The sequence below is a fragment of the Perognathus longimembris genome, chromosome 12 (genome assembly GCF_023159225.1).
Source record: "Perognathus longimembris pacificus isolate PPM17 chromosome 12, ASM2315922v1, whole genome shotgun sequence".
In the NCBI taxonomy this organism is placed as follows: domain Eukaryota; kingdom Metazoa; phylum Chordata; class Mammalia; order Rodentia; family Heteromyidae; genus Perognathus; species Perognathus longimembris.
Window position 1 is genome coordinate 27036447 of NC_063172.1, and position 10815 is coordinate 27047261.

A 10815-nucleotide genomic window follows, 5' to 3' on the forward strand; every position below is an offset into this window, starting at 1 on the left:
GGCGTCACTGAGTCAGGTGGCCGCGGGAGTTCCCCCCGACAAGACCCAGGGAACACGCTAACGGGGGTTGTGTACACGCTCCACTGACACAGCTTCACGCTGCCGGGCAGCCGCTGATCACGCGTGGCCCTGAAAGCCCATTGGCTGGAGCGTCACACACCTTTGCTGCTGATTGGCCGGCCGCAGGCTCCGCCCCCACCCCCGCCCGCGGCGCGGGGCCGGCTTAGCGGCTACCTGAATGGGGAGGGGGCAGACGGTGCGGTGCGCGGGAGCGGCGGGAGCGGCGTCGAGTGTCTCCGCGCGCCCGTCGGTGGCCAGGCAGCCAGCAGTCCAGTCAGTTCGCTTCCTGCAGCTAGGCAGCCTACCATGCTCAACTTCGGCGCTTCTCTCCAGCAAGCTGCGGTAAGTCGCCTGGGGATGCCCTGGTCCTTCCTGCGTCGTGGTGCCTGAGGCTAGCCGGGGGACGCGAACTCTTGACAGCAGCCACGCCAGGAAACCCGGGCTGCAGCGGTGTCTGGGGGCTAGTAAGGGGCTTCCTGCCTGCAGGCTGCACATCAGCGAGGGCGTACGACGTGGAGGGGCTGGGGGACTAAGACCTGGAGACGGCAGAGAGGGATCTTGCTCCGAGGGGTACCGGGAAGTGGAAGCGGTAGTTCCCCCCCGCCCCACACACCCCAAGGGAGATCTCAAGAAACAAGTGAGGGAGTGGAGGAGCGTGAGGGGCTGCTGCCCTGGCGGCGAGGTTGGGGGGGGGAGTGGAGGGGGCACACCCTGCACCTAGCACTGGGGGAAGATGCAGGTCGGGATCAGGACTGCGACCTGGGGCGGCTGGGGGCTCCTCGGAGCTTGGAGACGCAAGGGGGACTGCTCATCCATGGGGCCTCAGCAGGCTTGCAGGACGGGGGCTGCCAGCGGAGGACCACCGCGCAGGCTGCTCCGCTGAGCTGGTTGCCCCGGGCTGGGGGAGGGGGCTCGGCGTCGGTGCGGGGGCAATGGCACGCGGGCCCTGCAGCCACCAAGCGGGAACGGGTGGGGTGTCGAGATACCCCGCAGACGTCTGGAGAGACTTCATCCCGGGCGGAGGCAGGTGGCCACCTTCTGAGGACTCTTTGGAGGGGGCTGGGACCTGCCTCGGGGGCCGGGAGGGGGGTGGGAAGCGGGACCCAGCCGCCGGGTGGGAGGGAGGTAGGCGGGGAAGCCGGCACCGCGAGACGCGGGGGCCTCCCGCATGTCTGGGCGGGAGCCGCGGGCTTGGGGGGCTGCGCGTCTGGAGCTCGCGTCTGTGGGGGCTGCACGTCTGGGAACCCGCGGAGACGGCGGCGGGCCGGAACTGCCGGAAGCCGCGGGGAGGGGCGCGCCGCGCCTGCGGGACACTGTGGGGGGGGGGGTCGGAGGTTCCCGCGGGCCGCGTGGGCGGGAAGCGCCGGAGGCTTCGGCTGGGTCCCCGGGGTCTGCAGGCGGGAGGAGGGCGGCGGCCAGGCTTCCGCGGGAACCCAGCTCCTCCTCCCGCCGCTGAAGCGGAGTCCTGGGATGGGCCAGGGGCGGGTGCGCCCGGGGAGCTCCTCGTCCCCGGGTGACCCAGCCCCGGCCTCCGCCAGGGGCGGGAGGGAGGCCCAGCCCCGCTGTCGGTTCCTAAGGGAACGGCGGCTCGAGGGAGCTGGCAGGGGCGGGCGCCTCTAGCGCCGCCCCGCCCTCTCCACGGCCCCTCCCCGCCGTGGCGGGGGCGGGTGGGGGGCCCGGGTCTCAGGAAGTAGGGGAAAGGTGACGGCGCGGCAATTCCCAGTTCACGTTTCCTGCGCGGCCCCGGGCAGCCGCTGATCACGCTTTGTTCACATGCCTCGCCCCCCCTTCCCCCCCCACCCCCGCCCCCAGGCCTCCCAGCCAATTAGGGTGCGGGCCGCCGGCAGGCTGGCCAATGGCACGGGCCGGGGCGCGAGGACGTGCGCGCGGCGAGGAATGTTCCCAGTGACTCACCCGCCAGCCTCATTGAGGTTAGGGCGGCCCCAGCGGTTGGTCTCGGCCAGCGAGGATCTCCCCCGCCGCCGTCCGCCTCCGCCCCCCACCCCCCCCCCCCCCCCGCGTCTGCCTCCCCAGCCCGCGCTTCCCCTTCCTGCCTGCCGCCCAGCTCCCTTTCCTCCCCGCCCAGTTTCCCGGCCTAGCCCTGCCCGGCTCGCGCTCGCTCGGCCCGGCCTGCATTTCTTTTTTTCCTTTCTTTGCCTCCGTGTCTCGGGAAGCTTTTACACTTGGATGCGCCCTATCTGTTGCGGCTTACATAAAAGGGGCGCGCGGTTATGCAATTGCATTGTTAGTGATATTTCTATAGCCGTGGCTCCATGTTTTTTTTTTAAGGATCTCTGACAGATCATCTTTAATCCAAGCATCAAGGATACCGTGCAAATTACAGAATAATGAGTTTTGGCATTTTTGCACAATCTCCGTGAAAAATAGAGTCCGTCGGTTGGGCCTTTGAAAGTAATTGGTATAGGTTCTGTTTTGACTCTTGCAAATTTCTTGAGTTATATTTTCTGACTCCGGTTTCTAGTCTTACCTAATAGCAAGCCATTGTGTTAAAGACCCAGCAGCAAAAGAGTATCCAGACATGATAAAACATTTTTTTTCTCTTTACCTAGGTAGTTAAGTTGTCAGGTAATTTTAGCTTTCAGATAGGAATCCCTGAGGATTTTTTTTTATTTATTGCCAGTCCTGGGGCTTGGACTCAGGGTCTGGGCACTGTCCCTGAGCTTTTATGCTCAAGGCTAGCACTCTACCACTTGAGCCACAGCGCCACTTCCTCTGACCTTTTTTGTTTATGTGGTACTGAGGAATCGAACCCAGGGCTTAATGCATGCTTGGCAAGCACTCTGCCTCTAAGCCACATTCCCAGCCCTTTTAATTTTTTTTTTTAATCTCAAAACTATTCACAGGGGTTTGACTAGTCAAGGATTGCGGCCGCATCCCCAGGCAAGCTTGCCTGCTATTGTATAAGAAATACTGGACTTAAAAAATCCAAAAACCTTGGCCTGGGAATGTGGCCTAGTGGTAGAGTGCTTGTCTAGCATGCGTGAAGCCCTGGGTTCCATTCCTCAGTACCACATATACAGAAGAAGCTGGAAGTGGCGCTGTGGTTCAAGTGGTAGAGTGCTAGCCTTGAGCAAAAAGAAGCAACGGACAGTGCTCAGGCTCTGAGTTCAAACCCCAGGCCTGGAAAAAAAAATCCAGCCAGGTAGGTTCTGGTGTCTTATGCCTGTAATCCTACTTGTTTTGGAGGCAGAGATCTGGGAGGCTGGGGATTCCAAGTCAACCAGGGAAGGAAAGTAAGGAGACACTAGTCTCTCCAACTAACCACCAAAAAACTTGGTTCAGGAAGTAGAGTATGAGCCTTGAGCAAAAAGAAAAAGGACAGCACCCAGACCCTGAGTTTTCAAACCCCAGGACTGGCACACACACATGTACACGAAGAACTTCACAAAACCTTATATTGTACCTGTAGTTTGGAGAAAAGAACTTTGATGCAGAATCCTCCCCTAATTTGCCTAATTGGCTATGCTAGAAAGACTGAAACACATTTTTTTCCCCAGCCATTACTACTTTATTGGAATCACAGATGCACTGAGAACATTGTCCTTGGTCCCCTTAATGTTAATAAGGCATCGCAAGGAGATCAGTGTTCAGCACACTAAAGGGGGGAGGGGTTACTACCATGAAGTCTGGGTCACCTGACGAGTGAAACAAATTTTAGCTTGGAAAGCTTACAACTTTTTAAAGAGGAAAATGAATTCCTTTGTGTCGTGTATATGATGAGAAGTATGCTGATAGCTTTCATCTTCTGTTTTTAATAGGAGGAGAGAATGGAAATGATTTCAGAAAGGTCAAAAGAGAGTATGTATTCCTGGAACAAGACTACAGAGAAAAGTGACTTTGAAGCCGTAGAGGCCCTTATGTCCATGAGCTGCAGTTGGAAGTCTGGCTTTAAGAAATACCTAGAAAACAGGCCTGTTACCCCAGCCTCTGATACCTCAGAGGAGGAGAGTCTGCTTCCAGGCACACCTGACTTCCATGCCATCCCTGCATTTGTAAGTATTGTTCTTAACTGGATATAAATTATACATTTTATTTCAGTTTACATAATGAACTGTAAAATTTCTCATATGCATTTCTCTTCTCCAGTGTTTGACTCCGCCTTACAGCCCCTCAGACTTTGAGCCTTCTCAAGTGTCAAATCTGATGGCACCAGCGCCACCTACTGGACATTTCAAGTCATTCTCAGACACTGCCAAGCCTTCCATCCCCATGCCTTTCAAAGAAGAACCCAACCCAGTACCTGGCCCCAAACTCCCCAAGGCTCAGGCAACAAGTGTGATTCGACACACAGCTGATGCCCAGCTATGTAACCACCAATCCTGCCCGGTGAAAGCAGCTGGCATCCTCAACTACCAGGACAATTCTTTTCGAAGGAGAACCCACCTAAATGTGGAAGCTTCAAGAAAAAACATTCCCTGTGCAGCCGTGTCACCAAACAAGTCCAAGTGTGAGCAAAGTGCGGTGGCAGATGCTGACGAGAAAGCAGGTGTGCCGCCCTATGACTTTTCTGTGCCTTCCTCAGAGACTGTCATCTGTAGGTCTCAGCCGGCCCCTGCATCCCCACAGCAGAAGTCTGTGTTGGTGTCTCCACCCACAGTGCCCACAGGGGGGGTGTCGCCTCTGCCTGTCATCTGCCAGATGGTTCCTCTTCCTGCAAACAACCCCGTGGTGACCACAGTTGTTCCCAGCACTCCACCCAGCCAGCCGCCGGCGGTCTGTCCACCTGTGGTGTTCATGGGCACTCAGGTGCCCAAAGGCGCTGTCATGTTTGTCGTCCCTCAGACCGTTGTGCCAAGCCCAAAGCCTCCGGTGTTGAGCCCCAACGGCACCAGACTCTCTCCCATTGCTCCTGCACCTGGGTTTCCCCCTTCAGCTGCAAAAGTCACTCCTCCGATCGATTCATCCAGAGTAAGAAGTCACATCTGTAGCCACCCGGGGTGTGGCAAGACCTACTTTAAAAGTTCGCACCTGAAGGCCCACATGAGAACTCACACAGGTACGGAGCGCTTGTTGTCGTTTGTGTCTTTAGGGTGAGTGTGCTCATGGAGTGTGTTTGGCTGTGATCACATGTACAAAGCAAATGTGTTAAGGAAGAACTTGCTGTATCAATGGGTGATAACTTCCCAGAGCAAGTTCTCCTAGAAGACTTTCTATAGACTTTTGTTTTTATTTCACATGATCGCTCTTTGGATACCTGAGGAGTTTAGTAAAAGGATCTTAAAAACTGTTAGACTAGTTGAGGTCAAATAGCCTTTTTGGCTTTAGCTTTCCTGAGTCTCGTGTGATGAAGTGAAAATACAAAGTGGAGCAGTACTCATCTTGTAATAATTTAGTAAGTTCCTAATGTATAATAAAAACAACCTGAATTTCTCTGTTCCAGGAGAGAAGCCTTTTAGCTGTAGCTGGAAAGGTTGTGAAAGGAGGTTCGCCCGTTCTGATGAACTGTCCAGACACCGGCGAACCCACACAGGCGAGAAGAAATTTGCCTGTCCCATGTGCGACCGGCGGTTCATGAGGAGCGACCATCTGACCAAGCACGCCCGGCGCCACCTGTCAGCCAAGAAGCTCCCCAACTGGCAGATGGAAGTGAGCAAGCTAAATGACATTGCTCTACCTCCAGTCCCCGCGCCCGCCCAGTGACAGATGAGGTGAAGAGTGAGAACTAACTTCAGTTCCAGCCAGGAAGCCCTGCTTCCGCTACAAGTCTGTGGCCCTCCAGTGGGGCTGCGTGGAGCCCTATGATCTGAGGTGGAGCCCAGCATGGGTCACATGACAAGTGCTTTGGCCACAGGCCCGTCACGAAGGGCAGGTTTCATTTACCACATAAGAGATGAGGGTTTGTATTCCTTTGAATATGTTTTGAAGGTTTCAGGTGAGGTCACAGGTAGCACAGGTTTTTAATGTGTGCACATCTGTTACTTTATTTTTGCAGTTTATACTTGAGACCAATTTTTCAATGTGACTCTTCTCAAGCACTGGTTTCAAGAACATAGAGACTAGAAGTGACGGTACAGAGATGGACATCGGAAATCAGTTTGTATTATTATATACAGATTGTCATCTTTTCCTAGAGTTATCTTGTTTACTATTTCTAGTCTTTCCAGTCAACTTCATGGATGTAGTTACTAAATATAATCTCGAACTATCATTTTTACACTATTGGTATTTGGAATTGAAGGCTGTACATTGCTAAAGGAGAGGCCCAAAGAATTTGGAATCCTTACTAATTTAATTGCTTTGAAGTGCAGCTACAGTTTTCATTTTGCATTTTTGTTTTGAAGGTTTTTAACAAACGACTATTTAGGCATTTTATTATGCTTTGGACTTCAGTTTGCCTGCAGTTTCTTGTGTAAATTTGAAAATTGTATATCAATGTGTTTTCTGTAGACTCTTAAGATACACTGCACTTTGTTCAGGAATAAATATTCTGAAAATGAAGCTACATTTTGTAAAGAAGGTATATCAAGAATTTTAGATAACTCCTTGAAAAAGATGGCTCATGTCATCCATAAAGTACCCTGACATTATGAAGATAAATTGTGTGCTTTATTGAATTACAAAGTTAGTGGCCATTATTTACAGATGGGCAAATGTCCTATTTATTTATGAGTTTTTGGGGGATGTAGACATAGGTAGGTAGAGGAATTATTATCAGAGTATTTACTTTGTTTTTCAACTTGAAAGTAGGGAGTTACACTCTCCTTACCACCCCAACTTTGAGGGTACTCAAAAACCTCCTTGAGTACATGGGAAGCAAGAACTCTGCCACTGAGCTACATCTTCAGCCTAGCACATGGGCTTTTATTAATTTACAGCATTTCTGTTCTGTTGTACAGTAGATGATCTACACAGTGGTAAAATTGTTTAAACTACATAGTGAAAATGCCACTGTATCTTCCCATTTAAAATTTTTCTGTGTATTGGGTATAGATTTCTGACACCAAAACTTGGAATGTTGGTAAAAAGAGTTTTTTTTTTTCTTAATTAGAAAAAAGTCCTTGTGAGTTAGAATTTGCACAATGTTTCTTTTGTTGTTCTTTATATCTTGTTTACAATAAAGAATTTTCTTTGGTATACTTAATGGCCTGTTGTGTTAACTGTTTTTAGTCTCTCCTCTTGACAGTGATTACAGAGTGTCTGAACTCGTAGAGCCTCATTCGAGTTGAGTACGGAGGGAGCGTGTCTTTCCTATGAGTCAAGAGAGTTTAAAAAGTGAGGCCAGCTTGCTTTATCTTAGTTGAAATGTATGAGCTAGCCAGTTCTAGAAAACCAACACATTTTAGTTTTAAACATTCTTGTACATTTCAGTAATTTGAGGTTAAAGTAGAGCTCCAGCTCTCAGCAAAACCTTGCAGCTTTCTGTAAGTCAAAAATTATGTAGGGGCTGGGAATGTGGCTCAGCAGTAGAGTGCTTGCCTAGCATGCATGAAGCTCTGAGTTGGATTCCTCAGCACCACATAAACAGAAAAAATTGGAAGTGGTGCTGTGGCTCAAATGGTAGAGTGCTAGGCTTGAGCAAAAGGAAGCCAGGGATGGTGCTGAGTCCAAGCCTCAGGACTGGCAAAAAAAACCAACCATTTTTTAAAGTATATATATATATAATGAATTAACTTAAGAACTATCAGCAGCCAGGTGCCTGTAGTACACACCTATAATCCTAACTACTCAGGAGGTTGAGATGTGAGGATCACAGTTAGTGTTTTAGTTAAAAGGAACACTACAGTGAATAATTACAAACAATGAAACCTTTGTGGCAATAAAAGCCTGACACTCAATTCTAGAAGGTGAATTCTGACTAGGAAATGACACCTGACATGCAACAAGCATTAGTACTCAGATTGAAAGGCCATGTCTCATCTGGAGAGAAATAACTGCTAATCACTCAGTGGGGGGTATACTCTGAAATCCCCAAGTGAGTGACCTGGAGACTGGCTCACTATTGTACCCTGCTGAGGGGCAGTTGTAGGATGAGTCTCTGTAGCCCATCTGTTCATGTGTTGCTGTTTTGGGGTTTTGTTTTTGTTTTTGGTAATTTAATACCACTTACGTTGGACAGAGATGTTGAAGAAGAGCTTTGCTCCTAGGAGGCTTTGCTGTTGGGTAACATGGGCTTTCCAAACACCCCTGGTGTGGGTAGCAAGTGTCCACAAGTAGAGGTGCAGGAATTCTGCCTATCCCTGTGCTTCAATGGTAATGACATAGCAATGGTACTGCCATCATTACTGTGTTTGTCCCAATTTTTGGAATTTTGAAAGGATTCAAATAAAAGCACTTCTTGTTAAATGGCAGCAAATGCTGTAATGTAGATTAACAAGTGGCCCACAAGTACGTTGGTAGCATGCTCTGCTATTTGTGTTGCTTTAGTACTTCAGTTGACAGTCACCTGACATTTTATGATCAAATTGCTGATAGCTTTTTTTTTTTGGTCAGACATAGGGCTTGAGCTCTGGGCCTGGGCGCTATCCCTGAGCTCTTCAGCTCAAGGCTAGTGTTCTATCACTTTGAGCCATAGCACTACTTATGGTTTTCTGATGGTTAATTGGGCGTAGACTCTCACTGGCCTTCCTGCCCGGGCTGGCTTTGAACTGCGATCCTCAGATCTCAGCCACCTGAGTAGCTAGGATTATAGGTGTGAGCCACCAGTGCTAGGTTGCTGATAGCTCTTAGCAGTTAATTCATTTTAGATAAATTTTGACTTGCAGAACATTACAAAAATAGAGCTCTTACATGATTTTTTTTTTTTTTTTGGCCAGTCCTGGGGCTTGAACTCAGCTTGTGTACTGTCACTGAGCTTTTGCTCAAGACTAGCACTTGACCATTTGAGTCACAGAAATACATCTGTTTTTTTCTGAGTAGTTTATTGGAGATAAAAGTCTCCCAGACTTAACTATGGCTTTGACCCACAATCCTTAGATAGATCTCAGCCTCCTGAATAGCTAGGATTGCAGGTGTGAGCCCCCAGGACTCAGCTCCTATAGGAATTTCTTACATAGACCTGGAGCTGCAGATCACATCAAAACTAGCCATAGTTGAATACTAGTAGATTTTGTGCTGTCTTTTCCTGGTGTAGGACCAAATCAATTATCTTGAATGGCTCTCAGATATGTCTAGCCCCGTCTCCCTGCTGGCTGTGGTCTTTCATGTCTTGTCTTGTGGGCAGCACTTGCCAGTTCTTTTGGAGATTGCTGGCCAAGTTCATTTCTAGCTGGTATTTTCTGATCATTAGATCGAGGCTGTGCATGTTGGGAAAGTTGCCTCACAGGGGAAGGCCGTCTGCACATTGGCACACCAGGAAGATGTGCTGATCTGTGTTGTACTTGTGCCATGCAGTAGTTTCCCACGAAGCTTACTGCTTATTAAACATTTAGAGGTAGGCACTTGAAGACTATGGAAATAACCTGTTTGTCCTTAGACTTTCCCCTACTCCAGTATCCTTGTGTGGCTCTTGGCCTGAGGCAGTTATTACTATGGTATACTAATTCACTATGCATTCATTGAGATCAATTCTGTAAGGAAAAGTTCTTCTCCATTTATTTTTTTTAAGTTAATAGTTCCTTGAGTGAAAATAAACAATACTTTGTGACTCAATTGTCCCAATTTTGGCCCTTGTTAGCTCTTGGAGTATGTAACTATTTTTGGTTGATGACAACCTAGCCTTTCTCACTAGAGTGAGAATGAGGATGGTCTTGTATTAGTGATTCTACCCGGCAAAGTCTCACAATGGAGCCTGAGTGCTAGGATTGCAGTTGATTATCACCAGACCCTGTTTATTTTACAATCTATTTTTTTATTAATATTAGAAATCTAATCTACTTTATATGCTTGGAATACATTTCAGTTGGGACCAGTCACATTTCAAGAACTCTGGTCGCCACAGGGGGCTAATGGCTGCTGTGGTACAGAGCAGTTGTCATGACCCTGCACCCTTCGGCTCCCTTCCATTGTTCACCTTATGCTTTACCATGTGTTAAATGAACAGCGAGCCTTAATATGTCCTAGATCTTCTGCTGGGAATGTTTCTCCTGCCCTTTTACCTTGACATTTTCCCTATCATAATAATCATTACCCTTTACTGAAATGGCCTCGTGTCTCTGCTCGTGCCTTGGCTGTAGAACTCCATGAAGGCCCTGACCCCATGGGTCTTGTTCATGGCTCTATCACTAGCATCTAGCACAGGCTGTGCCTAATGCATAGCAGGAGCTCAACCAATTTTGCCAAATGGAAAACAACCCAGAGCTGGCCTAGGTAGTTGTAGGGGAGGAAGGACAAGAGTGATGGAAACCCAACGGGGAAGAAGTAATCATTAGGGCTGGGAACATGGCCTAGTGGTAAAGTGCTCTCCTCGTATACCTAAAGCCCTGGGTTCCATTCCTCAGCACCACATATATAGAAAAAGCCGGAAGTGGCGCTATGACTCAAGTGGTAGAGTGCTAGCCTTGAGCAAAAAAGAAGCCAGGGACAGTGCTCAGGCCCTGAGTTCAAGCCCCAGGACTGGCAAAACAAAACAAAACAAAAAGAAGTAATCAATGAACATATGCAATGCTCAGACAGGCCCTTCCCAGGAGGGAATGGCTAAGATAGGTTACCTCCACATTTCCCCTCCCCTTCTGGAGAAGGTTCTGGAGAGGCAGAGACAGCAATGGGGATGTTTACCAAGGGCACTGGACACTCAGCCTCTGGAGCTTGACAAAAAATTTTGGGAGATGACGACAGGGGAGAGTTAGTGGGAGTTCT

The 10815-nt window shown here is 49.4% G+C and overlaps 1 protein-coding gene across 1 annotated transcript; it reads left to right on the forward strand.

The window, feature by feature from the left end:
* Positions 1-251: 251 nt before the first annotated feature.
* Klf10 (Kruppel like factor 10) lies at positions 252-7162 on the forward strand. Its single transcript, XM_048358904.1, has 4 exons — positions 252-402; positions 3840-4073; positions 4168-5077; positions 5462-7162. The coding sequence occupies exons 1-4, from the start codon at positions 367-369 to the stop codon at positions 5719-5721; spliced, it is 1440 nt and encodes a 479-aa protein (XP_048214861.1). The 5' UTR covers positions 252-366; the 3' UTR covers positions 5722-7162.
* The last annotated feature ends 3653 nt before the right edge of the window (positions 7163-10815 follow it).